The following is a 19753-nucleotide window of genomic DNA, read 5'->3' on the forward strand; positions in this document are numbered from 1 at the left end:
GACAGCACCGCCTACCACTACAGAAGTAAACACTCTCTTGACGTAGGTGCGTGAAAAACTGCCAATCTCTCCTGGAGGGGGCGGGACTACCTTGGGCCCTGGGAGGGGGCGGGTCAGTGTGTCCTTCTCACTGAACCTGATTGGCCTGAGCGAGCGGAGAGGACCAGGGCGGGGCTTGGTCCCGCCGGGCGCCTGCCGCGTTGGACGCCGGGCTGCCCCGCGGCAAGGCCACGCCCTTGCCCCACAATGCACTGCGGGCCGCGTGACTCGGAGCGGCTGGTCCCGGCTCTGCAGGTACGGCGCGGCCCTTCCCAGTCCTCGTTCCGCCCCTGTCGGGGTCGCCGAGCCCCTGGCTGGCCGCTCCCCCGGCGCTCCCCGCCTCCCGCCACGGCCCTGGCCCTGGCTGTGGGGTCCAGACCTACGCAGGGCGGGAGCCAAGCCCGTGCGGTGGGGGCGGACACCGGGTGTCACTGGAGCCTAGGAGCTCTGGCGGGGCGGCGTGGCGGGGAGTTCGTCCGCTGCGACTTGCGGGGGGCGTGGGGCTGACCCGCCCCGGGGATGGGGCGGCCCGGGCAGGGGGCGTTCCCTGTCCGAAACGCCGTGATCCCCCGAGGCTGCCCCAGAGCTTGACGTGGCATCTCCTGTTTCTTTGAGGCCGGGTGGGGTTTGAGTCCGGCTTTTCTTTGCGTTTTGTGGGAACTGGGTGAGCAAGGAGCCCAGGGAGTTCCGTCGGAAGCGTCTGAAAGCCCTGTTAGTGGCCCCTTGGGCACGCTGTGCCACGCACACGTGCGCAGGGGGCCCGGCAGGTGGCGGGGGGCTCCGAAACCGGAGGCCGAGCCCCGCCGACTCGAATCCCTCTGCCGGTGAAAGCAGCTTTGGACTTCTCCGTTGCTCCTGGGTTTCCCGGGTCATCCACCGAGGGGGGCACTTGGCGAGCCTGGGAAAATCCCTCCTGCGCAGCCGCAGCCCGTGCGCGGCCCGGGGCCTGAGGGCCGGCCTCCCGGCGGGAGGTGCTGGCATCCCGGCGGACGGGGAGAACGGCCGCTTTCTAAAACTCTGACTCCCAGCATCCTGGTTCCCGGCGCTGGCTCCTGTGCTGAGATGACGAGGAATTAGGCGGTGCCTTCAGTAGTACCGACAATTTGTGGTATGTGAAGGTTGTCGTTCAGCGTTTGACTCCGACGTCGGTGACCATACCCTCAGTTAGTGGAACATCTGGGTGTTTCGTGTGTTGAGAACCGTGATCTCTGTTTGGTGCTGCTTTGGGTGTATGACGGATTTTTAAAAATCCAAGTATGTTTTATAGGGGTGTGTGAAAAAAGCCCAGGTCTTATCGAAAGGGGTGCCTGGGACCGGTCCATGCAGCTGGGAGAAGCGTGGATAAATTGAGAGGCAACGACCCGTAGGGTGGTCAGAGGCAGGCCTGGGGTTCAGTCTGTCACTCGCTGGTTTAGGGATTGAATAAATTACTTAATCCTTCTGGGTCTGAATTTCCTCAAAAGTGAAACGGAACGGATGATGCCTATCGCATAGGTTATTGAAAGGCTCATATGAGGTAGTGTGTATAAAGTGCCCGGTAAATAAAGAGCAGTCAGTAAATAATAATAGCAAACGATAATGTACTTGTATTCTGCAAGGCAGTGGTTCAGGTTCTGTACATGTTCCTGTGAGGTAGATACTATTCGTATCTTTAAAATAACTCTATGAGATAGATACTGTTAGTAGCCACGATTTACAGGTGAGGAAATTGAGTCTAGAAAGACAAAGCTTGCCCACGTTTACACAGTATATGGTGGAGCCAGTTGTTGAGCTCCGGTAATCTGGTTCCAGAGTCCATCCTGTTAACTAACATGCTGTACTGCCTCTAAAGAAAATTGTAAGCTGGTCTTTTATTGTTAATCCAAAATGAATAGCTAGATTCTGTATCACTGGGTTCTTGCCCCTGGTTGGTTTTAGGAGATTGGTGTCGCGTAGTGATGCAGAGATACAAGAAACTTAGGTTTAAGCACCAGTTCTGCCTGCCATACATTAGCAGTGTGGCATTGAGAAAGGGCGTTTCCTCATCTGTAATATGAAGATTATGTATCTCCCTCTCTGTTTGTGAATGATGAAGTGTTACACAAATGTTCCTAGATGAGGGTCTGCACATACTGTGGAGCCTGAGGTCTGCACACTCTGTGTAATGCAAACACCTGTAATAGGAGTATCGAAGGCTGCTGGAGAGGTTGTGGGGGGGAGGTGGGGAAGAGCAAGTTGCAAAATAAATTCTGGTTGTCCTTGGTACCCTTTCCGCTTTTCCTCTTCAAGCTCTGTTTGCCTTCTTGCTAAACTATTGCTGTGTAAGACCTACCGTTTTCTCTCAATCTTGCCCCCACCCTGTGCGGAATAGTGTAGCTTTCTCCCCAAATGACATCCCCCGCCCCCAATTCTCACAGATCTCTGTTAGCACTTTTAATAAAATAATATGTACCAAGGTAGTATTTCCCAAATTTTGGTACCGTAAGATATGCAAGATAATTTGAGTGATAAGCAGATGAACACTTTTTAAAATTTCTCCAGAATTTTCATACACATTTGAATGAAACCCCAAAAGTTATCTGCTTTAGTGTATATTAGGAGAAAAACCTAACACCTCAAAACTGATTTCACAGATGCTATTGCTAAGGATAAGACAATAAATAAGTCAAACGAAAGACCTCTATTAGGTACATAATAGTACAGGTGGGATGCGGATATGGTAAGAATTCTGAAAATGGTACTTGGATGACTGGAGTTTGGGAAATAATGACCTAAAATAAAATAAGAGTGATTAACCCAAAATGAAATTTTTTTATCTTAAAAGAAAGAGGCATTTATGAAAGCATAGTGCTAGAAAGTAGATATAAAATGTACTTATATGTTTGGTTTGTTTATTACTGTTTGAGAGATTGCCTTCCTGGTACCTTGGACCCACAGGCATTACCCCACAAGGTTCTAGAAGAAGAAAAGTCGGCATCTTGTTATCTAAAAGATTGCTAACCCCTGCTATGGCGGTGTGGTATTATGGGAGTTTCTTTTCTTTGGCCTTTACATAAATTTTTACCCAGACCTATCTAGATTCCAACTTGAGCTTTTTCCTCTAGCATTTGCTTGGGGAGAGGCCAGTACTCAAGATTCCCTGTGAGTTTTCTGCACTGTCTAAAGGCATATGTAATATTTTTCCAGTGTTAAAGGTAAGGGAAAATAGACTAGTGGCCTAAAAATGTATCAATGGCCCTGATAAAACTACTTCTGCTCCTCAATTGTCACTCTAAATCTATCACTCTAATTGGCAAGTATCTTAACCTTTTTCTTTCCCCAGTTCCCATTGACTCTTCCTTGGTTTTTCCAACCACCACCTTGCCTAGACTCCTTTAAGGGTACTCTAACCCTAGCTTGACCTTGATGTAGACAGATGCCTCTTCATACTAGCACAGTCCAGATAAGATGAGCTTTTTGGTTTTGTTTTTGGTTTTAAGGAACTGCCTTAAGAATCCATGGTAAAAAGAAAAAAGAAAGGGTGGGTAATATTTATCGAGTTGATAGAGGAGAAATTGCTTATCCTAAGGTGATTGAAGTCTATATACAAATTAGTCAAGCCTGGCATTGCTCATTGGACAGTCATCTCAAGTTTTTTTGTTCGGTCTGGATGCAAGGTCAGTTGACTCTGAGAGGAAGAGACTTTTTCTCAGAAAAATCTTATCTGCTGATAAATAGAAACAGTTTCTTGACAGCCTTTTAAGAATTTTGGTTACAAGCCTAAAGGTATGTATTAGGAATATCTGAAATAAGTTCGTCTAAGTGTAGTTTTCTAATTAGTAAAGTGGTGTGCTACACAGCTTGCATCGTTTGCTTTTTTTCATCTGAATTTCTTTAATTCTGGGCTGATGCTTTTTGATGGTAGGAACTGTGTATTCCTAATGTCTGCCATAGTCCCTGGCACACAGTACGTACTGTTAAAAACAAAATTCAACAGTCATTTGGAAGATCTGTGAGTCTGGCAGGTTATGCACAATGGAAGGTTTTTATAGGCAGAAAGAGGGTGGAACTAAAAAGTTAAGAGTAGATTATTTTAGGCAGGGAATGGCAGGGGGTCTTATGAGGCAGATTACCTCACTAGTGGATCAGGAAATTCCAGAGTGATTGGTTTAAAACTCCACTCCTGGGAGAGGCTGAAACTGCAATTAGGTTAGGTGTTTAATCTAGGTTTGTTATCATGGACATTTAACACAAGTGATGCCATTTTGGGCCTGTGGCTCTTTCTTTTAACAGTACTCAATAAATGCTAAATGAATGGAATTTACAGGTTGATATTCTTTTCTCAGTATATGTTTTAGGAAGTATGAATTTTAGTTTTGTGCCTTTCAAGTCATAAAGAAGAAAAGAGTAACTTTGAAGATTACATGAAAGTTGGCAACCTATAATAAAGATACTTCCTAATTCTGTTGGGATCCCAGAAAAAGATCAGGCATAAAAGAGTGCAGTCTGCTTTTAAAAACTAAGTATATGGATGTTTGGAAACTATAGATCACAACCCTGCCTTCATGTTAATTCCTGGAGTAGTCCTTGTGTTACAGTATACTTCTGTAAAGACAAAAGTTTTATATTTAAATAATAAATGGTTAAGGATATGAAGTAAGACATTTGCCTACTTTCTTACACTGAGGCTAAATGTAGCAATTGTTTAATTAAATAAAACATGTTAACAATTTTTAAAAGGGGATTATAGTATAGATATTATCCCTTGAGGGATCTCAGCTTTCTCTTTTTACCACTTTTAGAATAGAAAAAAAAATGATTTGGATAGTCATGTTGGAACTTTAGTTGAGAAGGATAGATGTTAATTCTTTGAATGTTTGCTAAAATTCACCTGTGAAGCCACCTGGTCCAGGATTTTAGTATGTGGGGAGGTTTTTGATTACTGATTCAATTTCATTTATAGAAATCAGTCGATTCAGATTTTCTGTTTCTTCTTGATTCAGCCTTGGAAGATTGTGTATTTCTAGGAATTTATCTATTTCTTCCAGATTGTCAAATTTGTTAGCATATAATTGTTTGTAGTATTTTCTTGTAATCCTTTGTATTTCTGTGGTATCAGTTGTCACTTCTTTCATTTCTGATTTTATTTACTCGGGTTCTCTCTTTGTTTCTTGAGAGTCTGGTTAAAAGTTTATCAATTTTGTTTATTTTTTCAAGGAACTAGCTCTTGGTTTCATTGATCTTTGGTATTGTTTTTTTAGACTGTATATCATTCATTTCTTATCTTTATTATTTCTTTCCTTCCACTCACTTTGGGCTTTGTTTGTTCTTTTTCTAGTTCCTTTAGGGGTAAGGTTAGATTGTTTGAGATTTTTCTTGTTTGTTGGGTTGGCCTGTATTGCTATGAATTTCCCTCTTAGAACTGCTTTGGCTGTGTGTGTCGCATAGATTTTTGAGTTATTGTGTTTTCATTTGTCTCAAGGTACCTTTTGACTTTTTCCTTGATCTCATTGTTGACCCATTCATTGTTTAATTCAATTGTTTCAATTGTTTAATTCAATTGTTTAATTCAATTGTTTAAGTATGTTATTTAGACTCCACTTGTTTGTGTGTTTTCAGTTTTCTTCTTGTAATTGATTCTAGTGTCATACGATTATAACTGGAGAAGATGCTTGATATGACTGCAGTCTTCTTAAATTTATTGAGTGTAGCCTACCATGTGGTCTGTCCTGGAAAATGTTCCATGTGCAGTTAAAAAGAATATATATTTTGCTGCTTTGGGGTGAAATGTTTTAAAAATACCAATTAAATCCATCTGGTCTAATGTGTCATTTAAGATCACTGTTTCCTTGTTGATTTTTGGTCTGGATGATCTTTCCATTGATATCAATGGGGTGTTAAAGTCCCCTGCTGTTACTGTATTACTGTTGATCCCTTTATATCCATCAATATTTGCTTTGTATATTTAGGTGCACGTACATTGGATGCATAAATGTTTACAAAGGTTATATCCTCTTGTTGGATTGATCCTTTTATTATTATGAAATGTCCTTCTTTGTGTCATTATAACCTTTGTTTTGAAGTCTTCTTTTTCTGTTATAAGTATTGCTACCCCAGTCTTTTTTTCCATTTCCATTTGCGTAAAATGTCTTTTTCCATTTTTTTTGCTTTCAAGTCTATATTTGTCTTGATATGAAGTGGGTTTCTTGTATGCAGCATATGTACGGGTTTTGTTTTCTTATCCATTCAGTCACCCTATGTCTTTTTATTGGAGTATTTAATCAATTTGCATTTAAAGTAATTATTGATATGTATGTAGTTATTGACATTTTATTCATATTTTTATGTTCCTTCTCTTCCCCCTTTAACATTTCTCGTAATACGTGTTTGGTGGTAATGAACTCTTTTAGCTTTTCCTTGTCTAGGAGAAATCTGCATTTCTAACTAAACTCCCAGTGGTTTTTATACAAGCTAAAATTTGAAAACTACTGTGTATGTTTTATCAAAGTTTGACTGATTTCTTTCACACCCAGGCCTATGTTGTCTTTTCATCTATTTTTGTAAAGCATGACCAGAATCTAGTAAAGCAGGCTATTATTTTTCACTTTCTGGTAAAAAGATTGAGAACAGTATTAAAACCAGTGTTCCTTTAGCTTTAAGATTTATTTTAAATAAAAAAAAATTTTTCTGGTTATAAAAGTAATGTATGTCCATTGTGAAATACGAAAATTTAGGAAATTTTAAAATGATAATCACCCACTATTTCCTGGATATAAGCATTATTCTAATTTTTGTATGTTTTCTTCCAGTATCTGTTTCTCCATTTATTCTTCTCTTCTCTTTTTCTTTCTGGAAAACAACACTTATAGTTTTTATCCTGCTTTTTCTCCCCTACCAAATATATAAGCATTTTACCACATTATTAAACTATTTTTTACAAACATAACTTTCAGTTTCTGCATTATATTCCGTCATATGGATGTACTATCGGAGGGGTATACCGTCCCCGTTACTTGATATTTAGGTTGTTTTCAGTTATTGCTGTTAAAGGATGTTTTTCTGTTTAAATTTTGTCTGCATCTGATTACTTTCCTTAGGAAGAGTTATATATTTAATTTTTTTTGTGGACGAAGGCCATGAGTATTTTTAAACTCTGTTGAATATTGCCAAATTGTTTTGAGAATGATGTTCATTCCATTATTTACTTCCACGTATGAGAATGCCAGAAAGAAGCAAGTAGTCTTTTTTTTTTTTTAAAGCTAATTTGTTAAGGAAAGTATGGGAAGTCACCATTTTAATTAGTATGTCTTTGATTATTAGTGAGTTTAATATTTTTGCACTGTTTATCAGCTTTGGTTCTAATTTTTTTTCTAATCCAAATTGTTCATTTTGTTTTAGGTCTTTTCCATCGGTTGAAATGTCTATGATTTTATCTGCCTCAGTCCTTCGTGTCAGAGATGGACTGCCGCTTTCTGCTTCTACTGACTATGAACAAGGCACGGGCTTGCAGGAGTGCAGGAAGTATTCTAAAATGCTCTCGAGGAAACTTGCTCAGCTTCCTGATAGGTGCACCTTGAAAACTGGACATTATCACATTAAGTAAGACTTCAGTTTGCTTCATGAAAATCACTGGCTTAGTAGTTGTCATTTTTTTTTTTTTTTAAGATTTTATTGGGGAAGGGGAACAGGACTTTATTGGGGAACAGTGTGTACTTCCAGGACTTTTTTCCAAGTCAAGTTGTCCTTTCAATCTTAGTTGTGGAGGCGCAGCTCAGCTCCAGGTTTAATTGCTGTTGCTAGATGTAGGGGGAGCAGCCCACCATCCCTTGCGGTAGTCGAGGAATCGAACTGGCAACCTTGTGGTTGAGAGGACACACTCCAACCAACTGAGCCATCCGGGAGGCAGCTCAGCTCAAGGTGCTGTGTTCAGTCTTAGTTGTAGGGGACGGAGACCACCATCCCTTGAGGGACTCGAGGAATTGAACTGGCAACCTTGTGGTTGAGAGCCCACTGGCCCATGTGGGAATCGAACCAGCAGCCTTCGGAGTTAGGAGCATGGAGCTCTAACCGCCTGAGCCACCGGGCTGGCCCAGTAGTTGTCATTTTAATGAAATATAAATGGTTACAATAGAAATTCGTGTTTGTTTAGTTTAGGAAAACTTGTTAAGTCAAGAATCGTGGTTCTGAACTTTTACTGAATATTAGTCATCACTTCATCACCCTTTTTGCAGTTTCTCTGTGTTTATATCTGGCTTTAGAAAAATTTATAGTTTTACAGATCACAGATATTTCATCTTATACGTTGATCGCTTGGTATTTATTCTTACATGCCTAGACAAACTGAAATGGGAAATACAAAAAATCTTACATGATACCTGCCCTCAAAGAACTTAGGAAGTTTACGTTCTAGTGAGGGGATAGCATTCATCACTATTTATTGTATATAAAGAAAGTAAAACTGGACAGCGGGATAAAGAGTGACTTTATGGTCGTCAAGGTCCGGAGAGGGTGACATTTGAGCAGAAACCTAAAAGATGAGAAAGAGGCAGTTATATGAAGGAGGCTATGAACGCAGAGCAAGGCAGAGATAACAGCCAGTGCAGGAGGCCGCTGATACAGATCAAGGGATGGACAGAAAACCAGAGCTACTGAGCACTATGGACAGTTAATAGAGTGGCAGAAGGTGATGCTGGAAGGGTAGGAATGAGGCAGGGTATGTAGGGCCTTCTGGGCTGTGAGGAGTTTGGATGGAGTCTAATGCAATAGGAAGCCATCGGAGAGCTTTAAGCTGGCGAGTTACATGATCTGATTTGGGCTTTGAGTAGATCATCCTGGCTGCCCTATGAAGAATGGGCTCTCAGGAGAAAAGAGTGGAAGCACAGAGATCGTTTAGGAGACTCTTAGAAAAGTTCAGACAGGGTAACTGGAACAAGGGTGATAGTGAGAAGTGGTTGGATATGGGCTCTATTTGGGGAGGAGCACCAACAAATCTTCATGTATTGAAGTGGGATGTGAGGGAAAGAGAAGAGTCAAGAGTCACTTCTAGATTTTTGTCCTGAGGAACTGGATAGATAATGGGGCTGAAATGAACACGACTGGAAGATAAGTGTCTCAGGGGTAAGAACCAAGAGTTCTGTTTGGACATGTGAATTCCGAGATGCCCATTAGACGTCTAAGAGGTACTGTTAGGCAGGTAGCTGGACGTGTAAGTCTGAAGTTTAGTGAAGAAGGACAAGTGTGGAGGTTTATATTTGGGGGTCGGCTTACACTTTGTAATTAAAACCCTGGGAATAGATAAGACCACATTGGAGGACAAACCCATGAAATAATTAGAGCACAGTTAACTTCTGAGCGGTTTGATACTGATTGTGCACACAGCACGAAATCAAATAAGAACAAGGTCCATGTAGGATATAATGAAGGCAGAGCTTCATTACCGAGAGAAGACATGAGCCATGTACTGAAGAAATAGTAAGATTTGGCTAAGGCCGAGACGAGGGCATTCCAGGTATAGTGGGGAGAGGCAGAATAATAAGAATGTGACTCAGCATGGTAATTGCATTAACCTGCTTGGCCTCGGGAAGTGAATGGTGATTCAAGGATAGTTGTGGGAAATGTGAGATAATTATTATGGGGCCAGATCCTGGATTTCCCTGAAAGTTGAGATTGAGAGATGTCACTTTGATGTAATAGGTTATAGGAAGTTGTGACTGCAGGTTTGAGAGAAGTGACACTAGAATAACGGGTGGAATGGAAAGTCTCAGAGGAGAGAGGTTAACTTATAAGTAGTGCCTGACCTGATAAAATACAAGTGCAAATGAAAAGGAAATTGCCAACCATAAAGACACTTCAAAAGAAGAAACAATTAAGCCTGATAAGATGGAATACCAGAGATGAGGAGCAGGAAGGTACCGAGATGACTGCAATCTGGGAACTGGACAGAAGGAGGTCTTTGGAGAGGATTGCGTATGGGGGGTGCGGAAGAAGAGCAAGATAACGAAGCTCCATGCTAGTTGAGATTATGACAAGGCGGTCCAGTCGGTGTGAGGTAGAGATTTTGGAATCATACAGAAGTTGAAACTGAGGGTCAGAATGCCCACTGAGTTTCTGAGAGGCCCAGACTGGAACCTTAGAGAATGTCTATAATTACTCAGATCATCTGCGTAATGGTAAGATAATGAGCTATTATCTTTCATTGGGTTTTCTGAGGGTTTATCTGGAAAATGGTGGTGGTGGTGGTGGTGAATATATCTAAAATGATGTCTTAGCCTATTCTGAAATGTTTTGGAGATAAAAACTTGAAACATTTTAATATTTTATTCAATACACAGGCTCTTTTAGTGCCCTGGATCACTATGTTGAGTTTTAGTTATTTATTTTGCATAGTGCTGTACACAGAGGTCAGCATTATAGAAGATTGTCTTGATGTAGTATATTAATTCTGGCAGAGATCTGGACTTAAAAAACAAACAAACAAACGCACCCACAACTTTTTTGCAAATGTTTTTTGTTCCTCTACCTTATTCTCTTAAAAGAAGAGTAGAATGTAGTATTCGGTTGGTGCAAAAGGAATTGCGGTTTTTGTAATTATTTTCAGCCTTTTAAACCGCAGTGATTTTTGCACCAAACTAATAACATTTTTAACACCCCCTCCAATTCTGTTTGACTGTTGTGACTTCAACTTACAAAAAAAAAAAAAAAACAAAAAAAAACCCGAGTACAGGTAAGAGAATCTTATGAAGAAAAAATAAAGGTTAGGAGTATAATAAACTGAAGTTACATTTCCTTCTGGAGACACAAACTATATAGTCCACTCATTTCTTAGAAAGGGCTACAAACATTGCTTTGAGCTTCCTTGTGGCTAAAACAAAGGGGATAATGGATCATTTACAGGATTCCTAATGTCCATTGGGTGAAAACATTGCTTTTCATGTTACTGAGATTTGATGTATGTAAAATGAGACGCATTTGGATTGCCTTCTTCCAGCGTCCATAACAATGAGCTTTTTATGATTTTTTTTCTTGTAATGTTCCTTACTGTAAGCAAATGGCAGGATGCAAAAAGCAATTTTACAAGCAAGTTTAGGAGTGGGGTGAATCAGCAGAGGTCTAATCTGGCTTGATCTAAGAATACAATTTAGAAATGTCTAAAGGTTACATGGCTTTCAGAACCACTGATGGAAAAGCCTCTGTGCATGTAATTTTTGTAGTTGTAGCCAAGTTTGAAAAAAGGATTAAACTACAGAGAATTTTTAGTTTTACTTCTTGATAAGAAACTGGGTTTTATATATTTTCTATCATTGATTAGAGGTCTTGTTCGTTAGTTTCTAAATCATTGGGGTTTTTATGCTATATGACAGATTTAGAGTGAAATATACCACGTTCCCCCCAAAATAAGACCGAGCCGGACAATCAGCTTTAATGTGTTTTTTGGAGCAAAAATTAATATAAGACTCAGTCTTATTTTAATATAATATAAGACCAGGTCTTATAACATAATATAATATAGTATGATATAACATCGGGTCTTATATTAAGTTTTGCTCCAAAAGACACTTTAGAGCTGATGGTCTGGCTAGGTCTTATTTTGGGGGAAACACGGTATACAATAGGGAGTTTATGTGTGTCTCCTGACTTACTTAAAATTCTCACATGACACCTCTTTTTCTGCCCACCATGAGTTTGCCAGCTAAAACTCACAGATCTGCAGTGGTGGTGGAGCACCCCTGCCCCTGGCACCAGCCTGCCGCTCTGCTCTCCTCGCCCTGTGTGTACAGGCTTCTCTTTCCTTTGAAACCCAGCTTACAGCCTACTTCTTTTGAATCCCCTTTTTATCTCCTCTATTTCTTTAATGACCTCCCTTCCTTCACACATCGTCTGTAGAATTTGACTTGATTTTTTCATCCTTTTTAATTAATTTTGTATTGCTATAGCTTTTCTCCTTATCCACATTGTAACTCATTGAGATGCCCTGGCTTGTATTATTTTTGATTCCTCACCTCTTAGCATTGTGGTTTTCAAATTTGGATAGAAATTGAGATGCTCTTTGCAGAATACCATTGAGAACCAAAACAAAGTAACTTAAGTGTATAATTATGTGCTAAATCAGATGGTACCTCACATGAGATTCTAGGTGAATAGGTAGAGGAAGATGAGTTTTGAGAAATTCGGAGAGTAACATTTAAAATTGAGAAAATTCCTTTTATTTTCCCTGTGTATTGGGAAAACGGTGAACTTCAGATTGTAGTGACTGAATACTTCAGTTCAGCTATTGGAGCACATTCTGTGGAGCATGGCTCGTGCGGACACTATGCTTGCATGTATCATCGTGGCTGCTCAAGGAGGGATGGTTGTTTTGGGGGTATGGCAGTGTTCAGAGTGCCATGGAATTAAGTCTCCGTTTTCTCCAGAATTCTTCATCTTGGCTCGTTGACTTTGGGGAAAGGTGTGCATAATCTAGTTATGTGATTTCTTTTCACATTACCTTGTGATATTACAGTTCACTCTATAAATTTTTAAGGAATTCATCTGTTACGCTAGTTGAAGAATACTTTCTTTAAACTGTCATAAATATTTAATATATAAACATGTGTCACTACTTAGGAAACAGCAATGACTAAAGCAATAATTATGAACCACATGAAAATTAAGTTGTGTCATGTGAGATCTTAAAATGTTGAGATTGGTTTGGGAAGTTTAAATATCATAGTTGTACATTTTGAAATCTCTTTCTTTAAACATTTAGACATTGATATTATGAAAAGACAAACCCCTTTGGGGGACCATTCATACTCTATTGTGAAGTTTAGTGCAAGAAATAAAATTCCTTGGTTCTTTCACTGTGAATTCATTTGAAGTCTGATAATGATTGTGAGCTTCATAGATTCTCTCATTACCTGAGGAGTCACTTTCACTGTATCTGTCCCCAAACTGCTACCTCCAGCCGGGAAGGCTATATTTTAGGCTTACCTGCCTTTTGGTTTTAGTTTCTGGTAATGCTTTCCTTTCACTCTTTGGTGTTATTTTCTGATTACGGGAGTAACAACTTCAATAATGACTCAGTACCTTTAATTGCCAGGCCCTTTACTAATGTTATCATTAAATTTCACAACAGCTCTGTGAATGCCTAATAATACAGCTCTTTCCCATGGCTTAGGGCAGAAACACAACTCATCCTAGCCTAAGCAAAAAAAGGGTATTGTGAAGGATAGGCTGGCTGCTCAGTTGACTGGAGCCAGGCACTCAGATGTTATCAGGCATCTCTCATTTCTCCACTCTCTCTGCTTTTGCAGGTGGGGATTCTCCACATATTAGAAAACACTGTGCAGGCAGCTCCAGGATTACTCAATTCCAGCTGAGTAACCCCTCTCACTCCATGTTTCAAGAAAAGGACTTTATTGGCCTTGCTGTGTCATGGCCCACTTCTGGAGTAACATTGTGGAAAAAGGCTGAGATACTCTTAGTTGGATCCTGGCTCGCATGCCCACCCCTTCGATGGGCAGCTTTGCCGAAGTCGTATAAAATAGGTAGTGGAGCTAGAGATAATTCCCCAACGGGAAGGAGAGAAGGGATGCTGGACAGATGGCCATTACAGTGCTACCACTCCTGTTTTACAGATGAGGAAACTGAGACTTAGGGATGTAAAGAAACTTGTTCGGACTCACAAAACTAATAAATGGTATATCTGAACCACAGTCTTTTGGCTGCAGCTTTCTCATTCTCTAGTTAAAGAGTAGCCTCCCTTTACCCATAATCTCTCTCTTGACAGGGTGCATTCCTAATTCTCCTAATTTTTTTCACTTTTTATGGAGAGAAAAATTAAGGTAAGCGAATTCAGTGAAACTACCCCTCCCCCCTTTATTGATTGAGAAATAATGAGGAACAGCGTATATGTGAAGTTTAACCTGGATGAGACAGCATTGTCTTGTTGGAGACTAGGTGTCTGCTGGGAGGGGCCTGGCAGGAGAATGCAGCCCGTCCGTAGGTACCAAACCCAAGCCACCTGGTGGAAGGAAATAACCTGTGTGGCCTACTTTCCTGGTTTGTCTCATTACTAGCCATGTATATGATTGTTTTCTACTGTTTATTATAGTAAAATCTACATCTTTTCAGCACTCTATGTATTAAATAGGCTCTTAACTAGTCTAGGAACCTAATTACTCTTACAATACAGTTTCTGTGGGAAAATGAGTTCTAGGTGCTATAAACTTCTGGAATACTAACCAGAAGTAAATAAATTATGGATTACCTGTGATTGATTATCTAAAAAAGTGAGGATCTTCATTCTCTGGGGTGTGAAGGTGTTAGGGTTAGTGGGAAAGGGTGAATCAGGACATAGGTCAACTGCAGAAAAGGAAATGAAGGCTGCCAAAGGGCAATTAATTCTTGCCCTGTGTTTTATCCAAGGCTCTGATGGTGTAATCACCTCTGGCCACTTATAATCATCTGATTCTCCTTTAGCTTACCATTATAAGTTGCTATCGCTTGGCATGTTGCATATTAATGTTTTCTTATTTAGTGACTGAAATGCGTCTTTATTCATGGGATAATGTGTTTACGATTTAGCTCTTCACCATTGGAGGGTAATTGAAAGTTGCCCACATAAGAGAGGAATAAGTGAGAAAATAGGAAGTTTCTGGTAGAATGCTGCACCTGGTAGACACTCAGTGTTACTGAATTCTCTTTCTGGTTCTTATCTCCTGACTGTCCCATTGATGGCAAAATCTTGTTTTCGTTTTGTTTCCTATTAGACATAGTTGGTGATAATATTCGTAAGGCATACTCACTTTCATAATGTCAAACTTTTTGTATATTTGAAAGTTGAAACACTTTATTTTAGAGACTGGTATTCAGTGTGGAAAGTTCTATTTCAGAAATATTATTTTTCCCATCTTTAGCAATTTTAACAGTAGATTAGAGACGGCATGTCCTACTGGAGAACTTTTCTTCACACAGGAAAGCTGTTCACTGGGCAAACATAGCTACAAAAAGGACAGGCAGGTTTTCTATGTGTAATGGTACAATTGCAGGATGAAAATTGTATGTCATGTGAATATTAATTATTACTGTCTCAATTTGTAAATAATTTGGTATATACTTTGTCCTTTAGCATGCTACGAAATGCGATTTTATCTTCGTGTCTTGTTTTGTATATCCTTGTGTTAAGTGCGTTCCCAGTCCCGTGATGCCGGTGCCTGGCAGGAGGGACGTTGTCTTTGATCAGAGTCCATACAGCAGAATACTAGGCGTGTATTGCACTTGGTGCTCTGCTGCTGTTTGTGGGAAGATCATTGCTTTCAGGAATTACTTAGTTGGGTGCAGCAGGCCAGAACTCTTAGTAATGGTATTGTTTAATCGGTGGTATGTAAAACTTCTTTTTGACAGTTCCTAAATAAGATTAGATACTGGAGGTTTAATATCTAAAAATACTTTTTCATTTTTTGGCCTTTAGGAATCACCAGAGCTTTGGCCCTCTTGGATATATGATAGAATTAGCTTTATAACAAAGTGGTTGAAAGGGGTAAATCCCCCTTATCTGGAGTTTGAACGTCTGCCAGCCTTACCTGTTTAAGACACGCTTGATCCTAGAAGGCCCTAAAGAAGTTCCTAGTGTGTGTGCTGTAGAGAGGAACCAAAGATAAAATAAGGCGGGGTAAACTCCTTGGCCAGAAGAAAGGGAGTAGCTGTAAAGACGGAAGCCCAGAAGTAGAAGGGAAATAAAAAAGAAAAAGGAAATTAGAGCAAAGGAGGAAGAGACAATGGCGATTTAAAAATTTTGCTCAAGCTGGAGAAAAGAGGAGTGTGTGTGTATTAATAATTACTGTAATAAAATATAGAGCGGACATACCTGTTAGATCTGTCTAGCCACCTGGCGGTGCTCACTGCAGAGCTGAATAATTCTGCCGGGATCCTGAGAACACCCTCTCTTTAAAGTAGGGGGATGTTGAAGCCTCACTGACCTGAACCCTAACGGCTTCTGGGAACACTGCCTGGACCAGCAGGTGTGAAGTTCTGCTCTCTTCTGTCATTTAGTCAACTATTTATTGAGCTTCTGCTTGTGTACATCCTTTGTGTAGATACTGCTGGGCTGTACATAATACAAGAATGAATGATGCCGTCTTTTACTCGTTTATTCACTAATTTATTAAGTATTTATTTTTTCCTAGACACAAAATATTCTAGGTACTAAATATAGTGTTGAACCATACAGAAATCATTGTTGCTTTCATGGAGCATAGATATTAATGAGAAAGACATTACAACAAATAAACACATAAATATATTACAGATTGAGTTAGTTACATGAAGAAAACTAACAGCTGGTGGGATCAATTCAGAGTGTGTGCTCTGGGAGGGATTTTGAGCTAAGAACTGAAGGATGAGTAGGGTTTAACCAGGTCAGAAGTGGAGCGTCGTAACAGTGGGGTTAGGAACATTGCAAGTAGGAAGACAGAATTGGTGAAACCTCTCAAGTTGGGAGTGGGTTGATATCCTTAGGACCTGAAACTGGACTGGTGTGGCTACAATGCAGAGAGGAAGGAGTATGGTAGCACACGATGAAGTGGGGAAGATGGCAGGGCTTTCTGAGTTTCTTTTTTTGAGTTCCAAAATCCTCAAAGTTCATGACTCTTAATTGGGGGAAAAAATAGAGACTGATTTGTGGCTTGGAAAAGCTGGAAAAAACGTCGGTGGATTAGGACATAATTGATTTATCTGTACCATAGGAAAGTGGGTGTTATGTTATGGAGTGCATGTGGCTTTGGAGGTAGAACTAAGTTCGTCCCAGCTCTGCTTCTTAATGGTGTGGCCTTGGGTAAGTTACTATGCCCCCGAGCCTCTGGTCCTTCATCTAAAATGGAGACAGCCGTGCCCCTTTACTGTGAGAATGCACTCAAATAACATGTAAAACACTTAGCAGAGGGCCTAGTTCATACTAAGTGGTCACTAAGCTGTACCTGCTGCTGTTACTACTTCTCTTCCTCCTCCTCGAGGCCAAAGAACGACAACCAGATTGTCCATAAAATGTGCATGAAGTGAACCTGATGCGTGGGCTAAAGCATGCCCAAACTGGCACGCATGGCGTGATTTAGACTAGCTCCTCTGAGTGGTCCTCAGTGGAATGGGGGGAGTCTTGCAGTCTCTCTCAGTGAGAATTGAAAAAGCAGAGGTCTTTTGATAACAAAGGTAAATCAACTGAGCTGTATATACTTTTGGAAACCTGGCTTTGTATTTCAGAGAAAGACAGCATCTAAGGCTGACCTTACTATGAAAAGCCGTAGTATTATAAAACACTTTATAGCCTTTTCAGAGAGCATCAATGCAATTATAGTAAAATAAAGACTTTGGAATAAAGACTCGTTGAAAATGCTAACATACAATCTTAAAAACATATGGTTCCCTTTATCTCACGTGTAATTCTCTAATTAAATTTAGTGTAAGCAAAAAGGAACCATTTGGGATAAACTAGCATGTAGGTGTCTGTGGTTCACTTTCTTATTAACGTGGAAATACAGTAAAAAAAAGAGTCTAAAAGTTTCAGTCATATTATTAAAGGATAATGAAATAGCTCCCAGCTAGCCACTTGGGAGTTCCTAGTGTGTGAAAGCCAATCATGAATTATGTTCTATCCCAATTCAAATTATTGTCCAGTATATTTGAATGCTAATATGTCAGAATTTTGTTAATGATAGTGAAGATTTTTTGGAGGAGGAAAGAAAATTATTTGGGAAAAATATAATTTGGCCTTTAGTTATTAATTTTGTAGAAAAATGCAGTGTTATAGCTAAACATTTTTGACTGACCCATAAGAAGAGATATATTTTATTTGTGAACACTACCAGTGCACAAATAGGAAACTAAAGCAAAAGCTTTATAAAACAATATGCATTCCAATATTTTCTCTTATATTCTATTTCAATTTTTAGGAAAACGCTGTGTGTAATTCATTAAACTAATTTTATGACCTAATGAGTCAACAGCTTGTAGTTTGAAAACATTGCATCAAAGGAGTATGTACTAAGCGGACTTTCACAAAGGAATTCCAAGTTATTCCAGAAGCATAAGATCAGTACAATTTGACCGGTAGTATATCCCTCACCATTAATAATCGATGATTAATAGGTGCCAACCTCACGTCCTTTGGCTGCCTGGGATGGCCTTAAAGAAAGAAAGAGGGGAAAAGGGAGGGAGGGAGGGAGATAGATAGATAGATAGACAGATAGACTCTTGTATATGTATAAACGCTCACTGCAAGGATACACAGGAAATGAATAATAACATGAGTTGCTTGAGGGACAGAGAACTGGATATCTGTGGGCAGAGGTGGGGATAAGACTATTTTTTTTTTCCCTCCTTCTTCTGCAACTCCAGTTGAAGCCAGTGTTTCTCAGTCGCAACCTTGGGCATTAGGAGTTCGGCGCTCCAACCACCTGAGCCACCGGGCCATCCGATAAGACACTTTAAATACAGTGTTTCCTTTCATTTTTCATTCTTATAAAATTTGAATCATGTGAATATATATGTGTGTGTGTATATATATATATATATATATATATTCTAGAAATTAAGTTAATAAATAAATTGTTTATATATTATTAGAAAAAAAGGCGGGGAGGGAACTCTAATATGCATCAGGGTTTGGCAGTAAAGATTGTAAGACAGATAGGCGTTACAACCTGTGTGGTCTGTTTGCTGCCCTCCATCTAGACCAGCTACATTGACAGTACTTTAAGAAACTGTTTTAAGTGATTCATTAAGGGTGAATTTGTGTCCCTTTCTTGTGCTTATTAAAGGGGGGTATGTACTTTATTATAGACAGTTTGTTTTCAATAGAACATGGTTAAACATTTCAGTGCTTAAAGCAGAAGTTTTTTTATTTTAAAATTTTAACTTGTTATTTAGAAACAATTTAAAACTTACAGGAAAGTTGTAAAAAATAGGAAAAATACAAATAATATCTGTTCTCAGATTTATGTTTTAATATTGTAGCCCATTTGCTTTATCATTTTACCTGTCTACCTATCTGATTCCTAACCACTTCAAAGTATATTTTCTAAAATTAGGGATATTCTCTTATTTAACTATAGTACAGTTATCAGCTCTAGTAAATTTAATATTGATACCATACTTTTTCTAATCTATTGCCTGTTTTCTATTTTTGTCAATTGACCCAGGAATGTCCTTTATAGCGTTTTTCTCCTCATTTCTGGCACAGGAGCTAGATTAGGGTTAGGTGTTACATTTAGTTGTGTCTCTTTAGCTGCCTTTGATCAGAAACATTTCCACAGTCTTTATTTCTTTTTTATAACATTGAGACTTTTAAAGAATACAGCCCCTCCCCTTTTATAAATAGAATGTTGATCATTCTGGTGTTCCTTCATGATTAGATTCATGGACCCCTACTTCACAAACTATCTAAAAACTAAGTGATTGGCCAGAATACTACTTAGCTGATGTGTCTTTCTGAAAATGTATCTGGAGGCACAGGAAGTCTGTCTGCCCCTCACAGTGATGTTAGAGTACTTTGTCAAGGTATTGTCTAGTTTCTACTGTATAATAAATATTTTTCCTTTGCAACCAATAAGCAATCCTTGGGAAGACATTTTAAAGCCATGCAAAATTTCCTGCTCCTTACCTAGATTTAGCATCCATTGATTGTCCTTGTTTGGTACAATCTTTACTGTGTTGGTTGCAATTCTAGTACCAATTCTAGTATTACCTCCACATTTACCAGTTGGCATTAGTCATTCTACTGTAA

General features: G+C 39.6%; 1 protein-coding gene across 4 annotated transcripts in view; it reads left to right on the top strand.

Annotated features, from left to right (window-relative positions):
• Positions 1 to 244: 244 nt before the first annotated feature.
• The window catches only part of SEC22A (SEC22 homolog A, vesicle trafficking protein), a 57105-nt gene continuing 37596 nt past the window's right edge, over positions 245 to 19753 (top strand). Inside the window, exons 1-2 of one of the 4 annotated variants that reach the window (XM_081065085.1) lie at positions 245 to 294; positions 7396 to 7596. In XM_081065085.1, coding sequence (XP_080921211.1) covers positions 7415 to 7596 — 182 coding nt within the window. In that variant the 5' untranslated portion in view covers positions 245 to 294; positions 7396 to 7414. Of the gene's footprint in view, positions 295 to 1029; positions 1148 to 7395; positions 7597 to 19753 lie in introns of those variants that run through there. The other 3 variants (XM_081065088.1, XM_081065086.1, XM_081065087.1) reach the window with 3 other exon arrangements.

The sequence above is a fragment of the Rhinolophus hipposideros genome (assembly GCF_964194185.1).
Source record: "Rhinolophus hipposideros genome assembly, chromosome: 2".
NCBI lineage: Eukaryota > Metazoa > Chordata > Mammalia > Chiroptera > Rhinolophidae > Rhinolophus > Rhinolophus hipposideros.